This window comes from Chelonoidis abingdonii, chromosome 3 (genome assembly GCF_003597395.2).
Source record: "Chelonoidis abingdonii isolate Lonesome George chromosome 3, CheloAbing_2.0, whole genome shotgun sequence".
Classification (NCBI taxonomy): Eukaryota; Metazoa; Chordata; order Testudines; family Testudinidae; genus Chelonoidis; species Chelonoidis abingdonii.
Window position 1 is genome coordinate 167310361 of NC_133771.1, and position 19172 is coordinate 167329532.

The 19172-nt window shown below is 43.1% G+C and overlaps 1 protein-coding gene across 6 annotated transcripts in view; it reads right to left on the reverse strand.

Annotated features, from left to right (window-relative positions):
• The window catches only part of MIA3 (MIA SH3 domain ER export factor 3), a 221936-nt gene that overhangs the window by 7082 nt on the left and 195682 nt on the right, over positions 1–19172 (reverse strand). For 4 of the 6 annotated variants that reach the window (XM_032784370.2, XM_032784368.2, XM_032784372.2 and 1 more), the window contains 14 exons: positions 18805–19095; positions 15058–15191; positions 12380–12511; positions 11087–11108; positions 9666–9754; positions 9350–9427; positions 9153–9263; positions 7771–7842; positions 5290–5394; positions 4049–4171; positions 3820–3937; positions 2863–2918; positions 2681–2771; positions 2433–2571 (listed from right to left, as the gene is read on the reverse strand). In XM_032784370.2, coding sequence (XP_032640261.1) covers positions 2433–2571; positions 2681–2771; positions 2863–2918; positions 3820–3937; positions 4049–4171; positions 5290–5394; positions 7771–7842; positions 9153–9263; positions 9350–9427; positions 9666–9754; positions 11087–11108; positions 12380–12511; positions 15058–15191; positions 18805–19095 — 1561 coding nt within the window. Of the gene's footprint in view, positions 1–2432; positions 2572–2680; positions 2772–2862; positions 2919–3819; positions 3938–4048; positions 4172–5289; positions 5395–7770; positions 7843–9152; positions 9264–9349; positions 9428–9665; positions 9755–11086; positions 11109–12379; positions 12512–13999; positions 14135–15057; positions 15192–18804; positions 19096–19172 lie in introns of those variants that run through there. The other 2 variants (XM_075064319.1, XM_032784373.2) reach the window with 2 other exon arrangements.

Here is a 19172-nt window from a genome sequence, read left to right on the forward strand (position 1 = left end):
TCAGAGGTCTGTTCTACTAGTAGGCAGCTCAGCTCTACAACTCCCAATTTCTCTGTTTGTGGGAGAGGTTTCCCTATCTAGAGCTGTGCAGATGACAGGTGTTAATTCAACTCTATAGACAGACACTGATAAGGAGACGGACAGATTCTACAGTTGACATCCAAATGGCTCAAGAAGTACAATAGTGTGTGTAAGTACAAGTAAACAGGGATTTGGCGGGTCTGGGAACAGAGCAGAGAGAAAACATCCTTTCTCTGCAACAGTTATTTAAGGGAACTGAAGCCTCTGGTAAACAGTCTCTCTAACAATTACTATTATGTGACCAGTTACCAGTGCCCCTTGTTCACCTGGTGTTTAGTTCCCACCCGCCTTCTTTCTGACTCCTTTGCAATCAATCAGTCTTAAGTATCCAAGTTACAGGCAACTCTTAAAGTAACTCAAAAAAGTATTAGCACTTAAACTGGTAGTAACTCTAAACGTAATTACTACTAGCAGCTGCTTTCAGGTGAGTGATTTCCTTATTAGTAAGGCTCAGATGTTATCACAGAGGTCATGGAAATCACAGATTCAGAGACCTCTGTGACATTTTCGCTTCAGCCCCAGGGCAGCGGGACTGGAGCTGTCAGCCAGCAGGGCCTACCCCCCTGCTACTCCCAGCTGCTGCAGGCAGTGGGCCCCTCCCGCATTCCCCAGGGGGGATGCCACCCCCAGCAGCAGCAGGAGGCCCCCACAGCTCCCAGCCAGCGTGGGCAACTTCCTGCAGCTCCTAGCCATCACAGGCAGAGCCCACAGCTCCAAGCTGCTGCTGCTGGTGGGGGGACCCTGTGCTCTGAGCCACTGTAGATCGGGGGAACTTTTCAGCCCCCCAGCAGCAGTGGGTGCTGGACCCTCCTCCCTTCCCATTTTGTCATAGTTATTTTTAATAAGGGACAGGTCACAAGCTTCCGTGAATTTTTGGTTATTGCCTGTGACCTGTTGTGACTTTTACTAAAAATAACCATGATAAAATCTTTGCCTTACTTATTAGCTATATTTGGAAAGACTTCCCAGAGGATGAGTGTTGTCCACTGGAAGTGTTTCATTCAAGTCAGTTTTACAAAAAGAGTATTAGATGGATGAGAGGATTATCCTGATTTAACAATAAATTCATTTTAAAAAATCAGTTTTGGAAAGGATCTGAATCCTCATGCTTCAGGGCACGAGCCAACCTTGAACCACTGGGGGCTAGAAGGAAACTTTCCCTGGGGGCAAGTTGTCCCATAACTGCCTCCTGCAGGGTTTCCAACACCCTCCTCTGAAAGAATTGATGTTGGCCACTGTCAGTTACAGGACTCCGGCTCAGGGTCCATCTCCTCCAATGAGGTAAGGCAATTTCTTTGGTACTATGTTCTGTTTGTGATGGCCTTATGGTACCTTAAGCTTCCATCCCTTACTGATTTTCTTCCACATAAACAACAGAGTTTTAAACATTTGTCTCTTCCAGAACCATGTTCTTCTTAGTTACATTTGCCCTTTAGCTGAAAGTGTGACTCAGAGTCCAGCTCATGTCCCCCTACCAAAGAAGCAGGTTTGTAGTTTTAACAACATTTCTGCAACTTTAAAAAAAAAATTCAAACGTTAACAAATGGGAAACGAACAGTTAAGGGATCTAACTAACTTCCCAGTGCTGCTTAAGGGCATATCTACACTGTAGCACTTCAGCGAAGAGGCTACTACACTGACAGGAGAGGTTCTCCTTTTGGAGTAGTTAATCCATCTCTGCAATACGTGGAAGCTATGTCACTGGGAGAAGCCCTCCCATTGACAAAGCACTGTCTACACCGGGGGGCTAGGCTGGAATAACTGCGTTGCTCAGGAGTGTGGATTTTTCACATCCCTCGGTGATGTAGTAATACCAAGGTACGTTTATAGTGTAGACCTGGCATAATCCTTCATCACTCACTCTACCAGACATTGCCTACCCATCTGAACTGTCCTCCTAGAACTGCAAAAATAGATGCAAGAGGCAAAATGCAATGCTGAAAAGTTTTTGGAAAAACTGATCCCCTGTTCCTGAAAAGGAACTTCTCAGTAACACCATCATCACAAATAAGGAGTCTGTAAGACAAACTGTTTAGAGAGAAGATAAATCAAAAGTTTTCAGCAAAACTTCCCCCCAAAAGCTTCTACTCTAGGAGCAGATATGTGAAAATTTCAAGGAAGTCAAGTTTCTGGGGAAGCTGCGGTCATATACTGGGTTTACGACCAGAAGCTAGCTTCAACCTTATCTAAGCAGTGTCTGTCATCACTCCATAAGAGTTTTGTATATAAAAATTTAATCAAGCAACTCAAAGTGAGGATAGAGTAGAGAAGAAACAGTTAGATGGTGCATCTTATATAGGCAGATAGGAAAGAGTAACTACTCCACCTTTAGGAAAGGAAACAAAACTTACTTTTGAAGTGCCATCTCCTTCTGCTGATAGAGCTCATTGAGAATTTCCACCTTCTGTTGCAGAGTTTTACATTCATTTTCAAATCGAACTTTGGCTGTATGTAGAGAACAGGAATCATGTTCCAGCTTTTTTATTTGCTCTGCAGGAGACAAAGAGACACATAAGGCAGTGACAGGAACTGCTATCAAGCAAATTTATAAACTACACAAAGAGTATTTCACACTAAGTGTGTCTTTTGCAGAACTCACCTTCTAGCTCATGCCTTGCTGCTATTTCATCACTCAGTTTGGACTGCAAAAGATCTCTATCTTCTTCAACTATAGATAAGGTCGTTTTTACCTGTAAAGAGGGAAACAAGAGTATTTTATAAACTTAGATACAATTAAAAGTTATGTGGGAACTATTTGTTAAACAACATAATAGGGTATACCCTTGAGACATCCATCATCTGCTTGATCTGATTCTTCATCTTCTCACTCCGATTATCTAGAAGAGAAAAGTAATTGTTTTTCTTGCTTTGTATTCTCTTCTCTCTAATATTGTTTAGAAAATACAGAGTTTTAAAAAAATCATCTGACAAATATTTTAATACTGAAACAAGAACAGAATCAAGACTTTAAATCTCTCATATCACTGTTCCAGGACCATCATTTGGGACAAGTTTATTAGTCCTTAAAGACATTTTACTGATCCAAAGAGTGAGTTCTGATTACAATTCCCCTCACCCCCCAACACTCTTTAGTTCTAACATGAAGTTGGTAGCTGTTCTTGTGGACAGTCTTTTCCTAGCACCTAAAAACCTGGTATTCCAGCCTCCAAATTGCATAAGATACCACGGTTAAGATTTCAGTGACACACTGGGGATTTGGAAACTAGTGAAGCATCCAAATCCCCAATGCCGCTTTGAACAATTTCAGTCTAAATCTCTAAATTGAAGCTGCAAGATCTCAGCTGCTAAACAGTTGGAAGTGACCAGATTAAAATAACTCATTTCGATTAACATCTTGATTTTTTTTAAAAGGTCTACTATCTTGAAGCACTCACATTAGAAATGAATGCAGCATACTGTTGCAAAGCTGAGATCTTAGTTTTCTGAAAGTTATTAATTGCAAGTCTTGCTACACTAGCCTTTAAACATGCCCCTCACTCAGGCAACTCTTAGTGAATATAACAAATCCTATACTTTGACCAGTGACCATTTTAGTTCTGAAATTAGGAGAGATCTAATCCTCAAAGCAGAACATAAAACAGATGCTCATAACTCATTATCTATTACCTAAATATATTCTGTATCTCTCCCCGATATGGATTGGAGAGCACTACCTCATCATCTATATATGTTTAATTATTGCATGCACAAGTCAGCCGTTATTTAAGATCTCTATACCTGGCAGTTCTCCATTGGCCAGATCATCTCCTGTGTCCCATCCATTTCCCTCTCCATCCTTCTTGCCCTCAGAATCTGTATCAAGTTGCTTTAGCTGCATAATGCAGTTAGTCAAAACCTAATGAAGAAATCAAAGGAATAATAAATAGAAGCCACTCTACTTTGCAGAGTAGTTCAGCCATTTAACATATGGAATATTTAAGATGGTTGCTCTTTAGAAAGAACATACTTCGATTTCATTTTCCTTGTAGGCAAGTGCTTCTTCTATGTCCTTCTGAGACTTCTGATACAGTTTGATCTGTTCACTGAGCTCAGTGTGTCTCTCACTCCAGCCTTCTGCTTCTTGTAGCAGCTAAAAAAGCAACAAGTCAACATGATTTTTGGCTTTATTTTTTAGTATTAGGTATGTAGAGTGTATTGCCAACTTTGAAATAGTAATCGATCACCAGTGACTATGGAGAGAGTGTGTGCTTAAATTAACTTGACATTTAACTTGAGAGGATAGATCATCCTCAGACTACTTGAAAATCTGGGTGCTCAAAAATTTTCTGCAACTTGAATTGTTACATAGTTCTACGAATGTTAGTTTTTTTCACACATCTAATATTCAATACTAGAGTCAAAGTGCTCATTTGCTTCTAAATAGTAGAAATTAACTGAAGGTTACCAGCATCCCAGCCACACCCCTAACATAGTAATCAATCTAAAGAGGGGCAGAAGAAAAAACGACACACAACACAAAAGGTAGCTTTTGCTACAAAGATTGGGTCACTGTACAAGATGGGTCATGTTTCAGGACTAAGGAAAAGACAGCTTCAGAATGGCCTCTTGCATTTCAATATCTAGCAAGAGTAGCAATTCTTCACAACGGCTTCACTCAGCCCTGTCCATAAGTGGTAACATTAGCATCTGAAATTTTGCTTCTGATGAGACACTGGCCATCACGTCAACATAGCAACAATTTCATAGAAGGGTTAGCAGCTGGCTCACTGGAACTGGTGAAGCTTTCACAACATACAAATGGGAATCAACCTGCCTGCAAAGCTTTGTAAGACATCTGTCAATCAGGGCTAACTCTGAAATAGTGGACTTGAGTTTTATCATACCTCTGACTCATACCAAGATGATCCAATCAACATAAGATACTAATATTAGGATGATAGGAAAGAATGTGCTAAGACCACAAAGTGTGGAAAGGCTTGGTGTCTCAGCGTATAAATACTTGAAAAGCAACAGTTTAAGATCTGCACGTGCTGTGGAAACCACCTTAAAAATCCCATAGGTTTATTTATTCTAGTATTTGACAACAAGAATTAATTGCAGGAGAAATAGTTGTGGGACATTTTTTTTTTTTTTTAAACAACAATACACTCAGTTTTCCAACTGACCTAGTGCACAGTGTAAAATATTACAGAATTCCAGGAAGAAACACAGGTAACATCAAAAGACTAGTGAGCCTGAAATGCTTACTTGCTCCTTTCTCTTTTTCAGTCTAGCATTCTCTTCCTGTACATGACGAAGCTCAGACTTCACTTTTTCTTCACTTAGTTTAGTTTCATTGAGGACTATTTGAACCTAAAAAATTTCAACATGTCATTTAAGAATTGTATGTTATGGATTATAGTATTTAAAAAAGTGTTAAAAGCAACCCGTCCCCCGCTCCAAAAAATCTGGTAGGTTAAGATTTGCTCTCAGGTATTTGTGACAGTCTGAGGGTGCAATCGAGACTGGTGAGGGGTCGTGTCACTGCTTGCCCTGCAGCTCTGGGTCCCTCACAATGCTTTGCTGTTGTAGTTCCCAACCTGGGATGCTTACAACCAAACTACAAGCATTCAGTTTGAAGTGTCCGTGTGGTAGACAGCCCTGGTTCAGCAGCTTTGACCCCAGGAGCCTGTCTAGGGTCCCATTCTGGCTTCCTCTCACTTTTTTTTTTTTTTTTTAAATAACCAGCAAGGTGACACCAACGCAATATCCTGAATTTTCCCAAAACCATTTACTCTGTAATGTCCAGTCACTTCAGAGAAATAGTAAAGGTTTGTTTGTTCCTCTAAAGTCACAAAGCACACCACACTTAACTGGGATAAATACACCCTTCCATTTCAACACAGCACTGAGTTGGTTTATAATAAGAATAAAACACATTTATTAGCATTAGAACATAGTTTAAGTGATACCATTTAAAAGAATAAAAAGTTAGAAAGGGTTACAAGTAAAGCAAAAGTGAAGACATGCATCTAAAAGTCTAAAGCTTAATCTAGCAAGGTACAATCTTTGCCTATGCAAGTTTCTCTCCTATATTCAGTTCCCAGAGATGTCAAACACCCGCCCCTTTGAAGGATTAAAGGACTCCTTTTTCGCAGCTTGCAAGAGCTGTGTTCCCTTATGTCTGTCTAGTGATAGATACCAAAGATGGCTCCTCTCCTTACTTATATCTTCTGAAGTTCAATTACTTTGTTTGAAGAGGAACGTAACCTCACACAGTTCTTCCCTTCCTGTGGGCTTCCCATCCCCCTGCATGTAAATGGGGTATCTACTGTTTTGTTTCCACTATGCTTAATTTACACAGAAGACAGGTAAATAGCTGCCTTCTCTGTGATCTAGTAGGGAACCTGTTTCTCCCTGTTTTGCCACATTCTTTAAAAAATCAAGTCTCCATATTTCCTCATATATAGTGTTAATATATATATTTCACAATTCTATCACCCACCAGTGTGTCATTAGCATCTAGAAAAGACCTCACTCGATGCACTTTGTATACAATATTACTGTATTATAAATCAGTTGATTTAATTGTTTATCACTTGTGGTTCAACCCCCACCTTTATACTCCAGAAAAAACTTTGAAATGAATTGTTTTGAAGGTTACTCTTCAAAGTAAAGTTTATTCAAGCTGTGAGAAAGGTGACATGGCGTCTGGAGATAAAGGAAGCTCCATACTCTTTCTTCCCTACTTGTTAGCTTAATATGTAAAAATGGACTTCATTGTCTTTACCTGAAGACTGGGCTGGTCAGAAAATCAAATACACATTTGTCTGATGTTGACTTGTTTACTAGCTCTCCCTGACTGGTCTGGTTTAAACACACTTTAATCATAATTCCAGTATATACTCTTAACTCTTAACAACCACTGTGTACATATATCACACCAGAACATTAACTATCAGTGAGTTACCAGATTTGAAGATGATACTTCGGAAAGCATATTTTGTACAAAGATTATTAAAACAATGTGTAAGATGCAGTGTTCCCTCTAATCTTTCCCACCCATGTGGGGAATGAATTTTGATACATGCACCGATATGGAGGTGATGTGTGACACATCTCCATATTAGTGCACGTAACAAAATTATTGTGGTGGGGTGGGGCAGAGGGGTTCAGATTGTGGGAGGGGGCTCAGGGCTGGAGCAGAAGGTTGGAGTGCGGGGGGGTGGGGTGAAGGCTCCGGGATGAGGGGCTCATGGATGAGGCAGAGGATTGGGGTGGGGGTGGGGGTGGGGGTAACGGCTTCAGTTTGGGATGCAGGCTCTGGGGTGGGGGTGGAGATGAGGGGCTTAGAGTGCAGCGGGGCTCCCCGGGGCTATGGTGGGGAGAGAGGATTCCCCCACAGCGCTCTCTCTCAGCAGCAGCAGCACCTGGACTGGGAGGGAGAGGCACCTCTCCCCCGGTTGCGGCAGGTCCCGGCTAAACTGGGTTGGGGTGCCTGCCCCCAGCAGGTCCCAGGCTGGGGTGCTGGGGTCCCCCGGTCGCGGCAGGTCCAGGGCTTGGGGAAGGGCATCTCTCCCCACCACAACCTTAAGCGATGCTTATTAGGCAGCTGCACAGCTTAGAGGGAACTTAGGTAAGGCGTGAATACAGGAGTGCTTAAGGTCACAATCTTAATACATGAAGATAGCTGATACAAAAACCAGCTTCTGTGAATGACTCTGAAGGAAGATCTAGAAAGTGCTTTACCTCCGAAAGCTCTACAGAATGCAGCATGATAACTTCTTGGAGTTTCTCCAAAGACTTCTTCATTTCCAATATCTGCATAAGATAGAATTAAAGGCGACTCCATTTTAGCTTCACAATTTAAATTTAATTTCAGTTACCATTAAAGAATATATTATCGAGGTATTTGAACACACCTGAAACTCTGACTAAACTAGATTTTCAGAGCCAGCTCTCAGATTAATTGGAGCACAACATGTTGTCACACCAGGGGCAGGGGAATTTAAAAAAAAAAAAATTAGTTTGGGACCAACCTACACCTCTTGCTTTCTAGGCTAATAGTGTTTCAGGATCAGTTTCTCCAACCTGAAGTGAAAAGTGCAGTTTGCTGCTGCCACCTAGCAACAACTTTTGACCAAATGAAAAAGTAACACTGGAACTCAGTGGAATCTGAGTTTAGCCATCTTGGGGTATGTCTACATTGTAGCTCGGAGCATGCCTCCCAGCACACACAGAGAGACACTTGCTCTGCTCAAGCTAGCATGCTAAAAATAGCGATGCGGATATTGAGAAACAGGCTAGCTGCTAAGTACATGCCCACCCTGCTCCTAGGGTCTGTACTCAGGTGGGTAGCTCATGCTGCCACATCCAGGCTGCTGCTTTGAATATGCTAGTTCAGGGGTTCTCAAATGTCATTGCACTGCAACCCCCTTCTGACAACAAAAATTACTACACAACCCCAGAGCGGGGAGGACTGACGCCTGAGCCTGCCTGGGCCCAATCGCCCCGGGAGGGGGCTGGAAAGCTGGGTGGAGGGCAAAGCCAAGCCTGAGACCCCAGGTGGTGGGGCTCAGGCTTTGGCCCCAACAATTCTAATGCCAGCCCTGGAAACCCCACTAAAATGGAGTCGCAACCTACTTTGGGTTCCCAACCCACAGTTTGAGAACCACTGCGCTTGACCAGAGCTAGGGTACGTCTGTCTCCCCAGGCATGGAGATATATCCTTTGTGTCAGGAGGATCAACATGAAAAGGCTTGAATAAGGGCAAGGGAGTCCTTAGAAAATTTCATCCTTGTAACAAAATTGAAGTTCCTAGGGAGCTGGTGAAATTTCAGATCAGTTAGGATAACAATTGGAACATAGTCTGAAATCAATATTGCCAGGAAATCCCAGAAAGCAGTCTTTCCTTGGATTTCAGTGTTTCTGCTTTTGGTTGAGACACGGAAGTGCAGAATCATGGGATTAAAAAAAAGTCAGTCAAAACTCTACTTTGAATTTTGGGAGACTGTTTACCTCAGTTCTTTTTCTGAACTAGTTCACTCAGCCCTCCTCACCTTGACAATTCAGGCACAGCGACCCCAAGCTAAACCCCTCTAGGGCACCACTGGCTATTACTGATATCTTACTTGGTCCTCTTTCTTCACATTCTGCTGTCTCTCTGTTTCTAGCATTGTGTGCAGGTTTCTCAATCTGTCATCTAGGAGATGGTTTGTTTCTTCAAGCCCCTTGATAACATCCTGTAATAGAAACAATTTCCAACCAACTAAAGAACAGTATTTGTATATTTTCATGCACATCATAGAAAGCATGAGCTGCTCCTTACCTTAAGTCCTGCAGCTTCATTTGAGAGACTAGTGTTCTGTTTCTGGGCCACCTTTACAGATTCCTTGGCTTCCTTAATCTAGGTGCACCGAAAGAATAAGATTATAACACAGAAGGTACAAAAAACAAATAGTAATAGAGCACAAGTTTTCTGCATGTTATTTACAAACTGTGTCTCAAATGCCAGAGAAACATGACAGAAGACAATATGCCGTGTAGGTTACAGAAATAATGCTAAGACATTAGCTGTTTATTCACTGTATAGTAAACCAATAACAGGAAATTAAGAGGCATGAAGTAGGCAAATAGTGCAGTACCTTTTGGTCATATTCTGACATCTTCTCTAAGATTTCTGTTTTTTCTTGTAGGAGATTTTTAATCTTTTCAGCAAGTTGCTTTTCAGTCACTAAGGGAAAAAGAATAAATCTAATAATTGTACTCCAGGTCCTGAGAGAAAACTCAAAGCAGCTATCACCACTTTGTAGACTGTTTTCAAGTGAGGACTATATCACAAAACAGGGTCTTGTGCATGCCACCTTTCCATGGCACTCACACCTTCCTGCACAACTGTGCTATAGAACTTAAGCTTTCATTTACGTAAAAGGATTGGAAAGCAACTGGATACAGAGTTAAGAATTCCCCTGCCATGGGGGAAACTTCAGTTGGTGCACAGCTGTGTATCTGGCTCCTGGGCATCCTTCCTCACAGAGCCCAGGAAGCCTGTCAGAGCAGGACACATTCTGCTTATGCCCAGACAGCACATTTCCTTGGGAACCACTGCAACCTCAGATAGCTCTAACTTATGTGGGGGTTGAGGTGGGGGCATAGATCTTCTCTGAGACTCAGGGAACTCTAAATGGCTCCTTGATAGCTGGCTCTCTCTAGGGCACCAAAACTAAAATCTGTGCAGCAGAGAATCTAGGCCAAGGTTTCTACCTCTCATGGCTGTGAAGGAAACATTGAGAACATGAGCAGATCCTAAACTGGTGAGCGGTGCTGATGAGCTTGATGAAGCTGTGTTTAGTCCTCATAGGGAGTATTTCTCTGATGAAACAACAGCCTGGAGAGGTATGAACTTGCTCCTCCACCTAACAGCTTGCTAAAATTATCGTCTTTAGGTTTCAGTATCAATATTATTTTGATGTTAATCTTCTTCATAGAAACATCCAGCTAATATGCTTATCCAAGTCCCAAATTGCCTCCCACATCTCCCTAGATGTCATAAGCATCAATTCTCCTGTTTCCAGTTTTCAAAACCTCCAGCTTCCTCCATGACAATTTCTGCAAGGACGTTATGCATCCTACCCCTCCATGGCATGCGGCACCAGTTACTGCTCCAGTAACCCATAAACTGCAGTGCAACTGCTGCTCCTCTCCTCCCCACTACACATGGGGTTTTGACACTCAACCTCCACCCTACTGAAGGTGGCATTTGAAGTGTTGCTTGTGGTTGCCACCTTTATCCTTAACTTGGAGGTGTGGGCTGTAGCGATGAGAAGCCCTAGTATCCAATGTTTCATGTTAATCCAGGCAGCCAATCCGTGCAGCACCTTAATATTAAAAGATAAGCACTGCCACAGCACAGTACACATGGCTCATGCTGGCTTCCCCTAGCATATACAATAATCTTAGCTATATGTTCTCTTGGAAAGGAAAAGTCAACTAATACTTAGCCCTCATAACATATTCAAAGTGTTTAAATGACTGTAAGAACACTGAAAAGCATAAAGCATCTTACCTTGATACATTCTACTCTTTACCTACAGGACAAAACAAGAACAAGAGGAATTGGTCACAAAAAGAGTTATTCAAAGGCTTCTACGAATCCCTCTCCAAAGGGGGAAAAATAATCAAGAGGGAGATAGTTAGCCTTAAGTACATGTGGCCTGAATTAGCGTACTGAAAGATCTACATATATCTCTCTGTCAACTAACATTGAATAAACAAGCTTAGCTAATAAAAGCTTCTAGGCTAATGTCCTATTTCAGAGCCTGGGTAAAGGATTGTTTATTCAACTATTAGGAAGGCACAAATAACCCAAATTAGAATAAATTAATAAAAAATTAACCAACTGTACAGCAAATGATCATCTCAAATTTGCAGATGTTAAGGGGGGGCACACAAACCTAGCTGCAATCAATTAGTTAAAATGAACTACATTTGTACAGAAATTACTATTTTCCGAGAAAATACTACTAACAAAAACACACAAAAAATTCTCCTTCTTATGCCCCTATAAATTAACAAGACTTTGCGTGAGATCTGGAATCAGTGTATTAAGCAACAAAGCTAGAGTGATGAAAAATCAATGCTGTCCCAAAACATGTTTGTTTTCCATATTATTCTACTTTACACAGTAAGAGGTGTTGCCAAATGTGTAGAATTTTTAAGTGCTTATTCTCATTTAATTTAAAGGTTGCAAAATAAATTGTCACTTTAGCAATCTAAATTTAAATATTAATTCCCAAATGGATGACACTGGAAAAGAAATTATATTTGAAGGCTGGTCAGGGATAAAAACATTGCCCAGGGATTTGTTTGTGGAAAAGGGAAATGTGAAACATTCTGTGTGGAGTGGGCAAGAAGTGGGTTATGAAGGGGCTCTGCAGCTGCAATGAAGACTAGATCTCCTACCAGAGAACTGGAAATGGTCAGGTGAGTGGTCAAATGCTTTTTATGTAGGTGGTTGGGGACTGGAACAGGCACTTAGGAGGCATAATTTGCAAAGACAATTTTACTCTTCCTCAGCATTCTAAGGTTTCCATAACAACTCTGCAATCTTGGAACTATACATTAACTGTTATTGAAATTTTCACTGTGATAGTTTGATAGACTCACTCCACAAATTAAAGAATACTGGTTTCAGTTTTAAAAGAAACTGTTAAACACTAAATTAACGTTAATGATCTAGATGGGAAAGGAAAGAAAAATATTGCTTTGATACTTGTAGCATTACAAGTATTCAGCCACAAGAGCCCAACATCACAAAGTACTAAACATCAGTATGCTCGTAAACTTAAAGTGTACTCACTGAAAGGCAGGTTCTCCAGAACAGTATACCCAGAGTAGCAATTCCCACCAAGGCAGTGATAATGATGGGCTCCCATGGAAGTCCATGGAAGTCAGGCCCAGGCCGCATGTCCTCAGGCAGTGTGGCAACCAACTAAAACAACAGGGTTGACAACCATGAACAATTTTTTTAAAAAAAAAGACATATTAATAAGATACACAGAAAGAGCAAAAGAAGGAAAACTCAATCTTCTACTAATAAAACTAGAGAGGACTATCCAAAACCTTCGAGGGTAATCATAACTGTCTCAAACTGCCTAAAAAGAGCTCAGTGCTAGAACATGCCAAGGAAATGAAATTAGCCTAAAGAAGCATCTCTGGAGCCATGAAAAAGCTTGATAGTTGAGTTTGGCAACACAGATGCAAGCAATCCGATCACATTTCTACTCAAAAAGTGTTTGAATATCTGAAGAACCGGAAAGGTATGGGCTTCTATACAATTTAACCATCAAACACTCCCTAGAAGCCACTGCCTTCTTTTTAAAAACAAGGCCAAGTGGATCACATTTGTAGTTATAGATAACTAATCAATTAGCTCTTCAGCACATCAAGTCATTCCTTTTTACATTTCCTGTCATTAGCACTATACTGAACCCTAAGAAAATATAATGAAACTTGATAGTCTGAATGTTTTCTCAGCCCCTAGCTTCATCCTTGCCAAATGGTCTCTTCCCATCCCTGATATAAAAGTTATGTTGGATAAGTCAATTTTATTTTAAACACATTTAGCCACTGAATCCTCTTTTTAGCCACACAACTAAAACATGCAATCTTCCATAACCTTTGAAAAATTAAATGTTAAAGGCCAAGATCCAGCTCATCCAGAGATCTGTCTTGTTTCAACAGTCTTTTTGAATATACAATTATGTGCAAAAAAATCATAATACCAACTCACAAGCCCAAACGAAAGACAACACACCCCAAAATAGTCCATCTAATGTTACAGCGACAAAAACCTCTACCGATTTTCCTACTTTGTTTCTCATAAGTGCAAGCTTTAGGTAGAAGTGATTTGTGAAATTCCGGGAAAATGGGAGTGACCTAACAGAAAGCCGAGATCCATGACAGCATTATAATGGGATATACGTAGCCAACAGTGATAACACAAACCACGGTAAAATGGAAAGAACAAGTAATCATAAGAGAATTTATTCCTTGGCTGGGAAGTTACTGAACATTGAGGAAACGAAGAGTCTCTTGCTCCCCCAACGCACCCAAGGCCTAGCTCTCAATAACCAGCCATCTTCTCCTTCCTAACCCCCAGTGACAACCGGCCCACCTCCTCCAGGCGAGGAGGGACCAGCCCCGCTCCAGGCCTGGTTTCCGCGCTGGCTCGCTGCCCGAGGGGTCAGGGGAACAGGGCGGCGGGAGTTGCGGTGAGTACGGCCCAAGCTCACAGCTCTCGCTACCCCGGCGGCCCCCGCCCCCGCTGCCACCCGTGGCTGGGGGGCGTTGCGCAAAGGGGGAGGGGTCCGGGCCCCGGCTCGGGATCCCGGGGCACGTGCAGGGGAATCCACGCGAGCCGCCCGGGGGCTCCCACCCCAGCGCCCCCCGCCCCGGCTGACCGCAAGCCCGCGCCCACCTGCAGCAGCCGGCCCATGAGGGCGGCGTATCCGCGGGACAGGGGCCCCAGCAGGACCGCGGCGGGGCCCGCGGCGGTGGCGGCTGCCCCGGGGGTGGTGGAGGGGGCCGCGGTCTCCATGGGGAGGGGGGCCGCAGCCGGCGGCACTGAGCGAACTTCGCCTCCTTCGCTCGCCTACTAACACGTCACCTCACGGTGACCCCGGCGCCGGCCTCTCGCGTCATCACCCGGCGCCGGCGGGGAGACGCGGGAACCCGGAAGCGGCTCCGAATCTCCTGCCTGAGCCACGTGGGGAGGGGGGACCGTGCGGAGCTGGGCAGTGCGTGAGCCCAGGTCCTTTGTGCTTCGCGAGCAGCCGAGCTGGGGGTCGCCATTCCCCAGCCGGCGCCTGGGCCCGTCAGAGGCGAGACGGCTCCGTGGCATGAGCTGCCGGGCGTGTCTGCAATCACAGTCCGCTCCCCCTGCCTAGCCTACGCAGGTGCGAGAGCGCCTCGGCCCGCTTTCTGACCAGGCTGACCTGTCCCGCTATCCCCGGCTACACCCAGCGGGCACCGAGCACTAAGGGGGATGATTTGGTGTCATTTTAATTACCCGGTACAAGTTGCGTGTGGGCACATGCCAAGTGTAGCTTGTGCCTGTAGACATACAAATACAAGCTAAATAGAGACAGTTTTCAAGCGATGTAAGCCCATACCCAAAAGTAGTTGGCATAACTAAACCGGTTCAAGCTAAAGTGGTGCACCGTCTCTCTTTATACGAGCCCTCAGAACTCTCACACTGAATTTAATTTCATGTATTCCTACAATACAATCATCTTTATAAACAGTTTTCATTGGGTCATTTTAATGCTGCAGATATCTGCTTTTCTGAAGTCAAGTCTATAGTCCTCTGCTCCCTAAACAGCTTTCTTTGCAAACAACCCAATTTTTATGCATTTTTTATACGTTTCACAAAATTGTTTTGGAGATACCTCAGGAAGCCAACTATGAATGCTCAATTTTAAAAAAATCAACATAAAAATAAATAATTTTAAAAAGTATATGCCATATTGTACTTACAATATCTGCGAATGGTCGCATGTTTTCTTTAGCTAAAACAGCCACATCATTGAGAGTTATATGCGGTACAGCAGGATCTGCTTCTAAGTGAGGACTTTCAATCTTCGCAGTATCATCCGCAGTAGTAACTATACCTTAGTTAAAAGGAGGAAAATGTTAATTTCAGAAATATTTTAAGTAAACATACAGTATTGCCTACAGTACACCTTAGTATTTATTCCTAGGCCCTTTCTACAATATGAAAATTTTCTAAAATTAGTGTTCATGTGGTTGAGACATCAAGGATTGGACCTCAGAAGTACCTGTCTCATAGACTTCTGATCTAACAATGCTTTACCATGGAATTGTTGCTGTGGCAAGAGATACATGTGTAAATTCTTTCTCCATCATTACCCAGAATTCCTACTAATAGCACTTGAAAGTGATACTTGACCACTCCTGTTCTAAAATTAGGCTATCATGCATATATACTCACATTCAGCTTTATGTCAGCCAAAAACTCAGGCTGATTTTTTGGGAGTGGTTGTCTTATATCAAAGTCAGATTGGAAAGAGCGGATGATAGAAATTAACTCTGCAGAAGTTGAGTGGCAGAGGTACAGAATCCATAAACTCCACATGCTCCCTAGTGGCTCATCTCTTTCCTGTCTGAGGCTACGTCTACACTTCCATGGTAAGTTGACCTAAGGTACGAAACTCCAGCTACGTGAATAAGTAGTTGGAGTGGATGTATCTTAGGTCAACTTACTGCGCAGTCCACACTATGCTGGGTTGACAGGAGACATTCTCCTGTCGACTTCTCTTGCTCTTCTTCAGGGTAGAGTACCAGGTCGACTGGATAGTGACCAGCAGTTGATTTGGTGGGTCTTCACTAGACCTGCTAAATCGAGCTGAGTGCATCGATCCCCTGAGGGTGGATGGTGGGGTAGTGGAAACAGAGGCCTTAGGGTTGGTGATCTCAGGCAGGACTTGCTGCCAGCTCTGTTGGTTTCCTACTACTGTATAAACTCATTTCTAAGCTTACTTTGCTTACAAGCAAATAAATTATTTTTAATTTAATTTTACATGGAAGAGAGTTGAGGAATCTCTGCTAAGTTCTTTCAGAAAATGGTGATATTTCTGTTCTGTAGGTGAAAAAGCAGGATTCCAAGGGATTTAGTGTTCTTAGAAGGCAATGTTAATATATACCTCTACCTCGCTATAATGCGACCCGATATAACACAAATTCAGAAATAATGCGGTAAAGCAGTGCTCCGGGGGGGCAGGGCTGTGCACTCCGGTGGATCAAAGCAAGTTATATAAGTTTTGGCTCCCGAGGACAGCGTTATATCGAGGTAGAGGTATACTAAATTTAGATGAGTCTGGCCTGAATCCGCTTTAGTTTTAGGACCTTTTACTCTGGATCCAAACTTAACAATTCTAACCCACCTCATAGAAATCTAGGAATTTTCAGACTGGCAATCTGGTCTATCTAGTCCAGTACCAGAGGCTTCAGAGGAAGGTGCAAGAAACCCATATAGAGGACAACTGTGGAATCAGCAGGCCATTAGTGCAGTTTTTTCCTAACCCCTTTAAATTAAAGGTTGGTTTATGCCCTAAAGCATGAGCATTTATATTTTTCTCTCCAACATACCTCTGGCTGATCTTTAACTAAAATACCTAATATGTTTTTTTACTCTTACTATCATTACATCATAGATATCATAAGGCCCTAAGCAAAATAAGCAGTCATGAGGTAAGAGGAAAGGTCCTCTCATGGATCAGTAACTGGTTAAAAGATAGGAAACAAAGGGTAGGAATACATGGTCAGATTTCACAATGGAGAGAGGTAAATAGAGGGATTCCCCAGAAATCTGCACTAGGAATGTGCTGTTCAACATATTCAGAAATGATCTGGAAAAGGAAGTGAACATGAGGTAGCAAAATCTGCAGAATCACTGAACATAGTTAAGACCAAAGCTAAATGCAAAGAGTTACAAAGAGATCTCACAGAACGGGGTGACTGGGCAACAAAAAAAATGGCAGATGAAATTAAATACTGATAAGTGCAAAGTAATGCACACCTGAAAACATATAATCCCAACAGTAAATACAAAGTGATGGGGTCTAAATGAGCCATTACCACTCAAGAAACAGATCTCTTGAGTCATTGTGCATAGTTCTCTGAAATTTCTGGCCCAGCAGACTTGTCTAGCCACAAATAAGATAAAGGTACAGATAGTACCATTGCAATTTACAGTGCTTAGCCATTGTGACTCAGTTCTAACCTGGACTCACTTTAGGAGTAAAAGGACAGCTCTGGGCCCATTCAAGCTTTAGTCACTCCACTGAGACTGCAAAGAACAGGCCTGGGAATGTGGACATTTTGTCCACTGGGAATTGAATAGTTGCCACCACATTTCACATATGCCAAATAGTCATCAGATAGTCCTGTGAGCCTGGGCTGAATTCAGAAAAGGACAGGCTCCATTCCCTAAAGTGAAAATCTTATTGCATGCAGCACTGGGTAGATTTTTACAGCGCTGTCTACATTTTTTTAAAACAACCAGCGACCCACCCTCTGCCGTTGCCTCTTTTTTGTTAGCTTGTGACTCTTTTAAATTTGAAATTCATATAGTGTGTTGATATATCATAGAAGTTTTATACTGGGTAACTGGAGATTAATGTGAATCATTTTCTCTCAATCATGTGTAATAGTAAAGGATGGTCTAGTGCAGAAGTGAGCAAACTCTGGCCCAGGGGCCACATCCGTCCCTCCAGACATTTTAATACGGCCCTTGAGCTCCTGCCGGGGAGCAGGGTCCAGGGCTTGCCCTGCTTTGGTGCTCCAGCCAGGGAGCAGCGTCGGGGGCTTGTCCCGATTCGTGCGGCTCCTGGAAGCAGCAGCATGTCTCCCCATCTGACTTCTACATTCAGGGGCAGCCAGGGGGCTCTGCATGCTGCCCCCATCCCAAGCACCGCCCCCGCAGCTCCCATTGACCGGGAACGGTGGCCAATGGGAGCTACAGGGGTAGTACCTGCGGATGAGGCAGCGCACAGAGCTGCCTGGCCGCACCTCCACGTAGGAGCCTGGGGGAACACGACATGCTGCTGCTTCTGGGAGCTGATTGAGGTAAGCGCTGCTTGGAGCCTGCACCCCTGACCATCTCTCATGCCCCAACCGCCTGCCCCAGCTCTGATCCCCCTCCCACCCTCTGAACCACTTGGACCCTGCCCGGAGCACCCTTCTATGCCCCCAACCCCCATCACCAGCCCCACCCCAAGATGGAGCCCTCACGTCTTCCCGCACCCCAACCCTCAATTTCATGAGCATTCATGGCCTGTCATACAATTTCCATACCCAGATGTGGCCCTTGGGCCAAAGAAGTTTGCCCACCCCTGGTCTAGTGGTTAGAGAGCTAGCGTAGGGAAACTCTCACAGGGGTGTTGTGAGGATAAATACATTAAAGATTGGGAGGTACTCTCAAATACATGGTAATGGGAGCCATATAGGTACCTAAGGTAGAAAGTTAGATTGTCCATCAGATTCTGCACACCAGTCTGAATATTAATATTAGAAATTGCATTTGTGCTATTTTTGTAGTGCACAAACACAACAGAAGACTCTTTCTGTTGACTTCAACAAGAGTTGAATTGTGTAATTATCAGAATCATTGGGAAGTTTAGGCAGGATTTGCCAGCCATAACATATCAATGTCACTTCAACCATACACCTCTTAAAAAAAATTTAAAACATCAAGAAAATTACCTGCAGCCAAATCTTCTCTGGCACTTTGAATTGGCCCAAGGGATGTATCCTCCAGTGGCAATCCCTTCTCATTATCAAGGATTTCCTGGGTTTCCTTTTTATCCAAGAGCCCCACCTGTTCCAAAATATTCATATCTGGATCAGGCTCCCTCAGTTTAAGAGCCTCCTCCTCCTCTTCAGTATGCCATACTGGCCTCTCATCTTCAACTTGTGGGAACTTCTGACCAATTTCTTCAGCTGAACTTGGGCTTCCCACAAGATGGCTGTCATGTTCAGTTTCTTTTACAGTATCTATAGTAGAGAGAAAAGCATGGATGTGGCATAGTTCGATTGTCTTTCTCACTGGCAGCTGTACTGAGCGAAAGTTA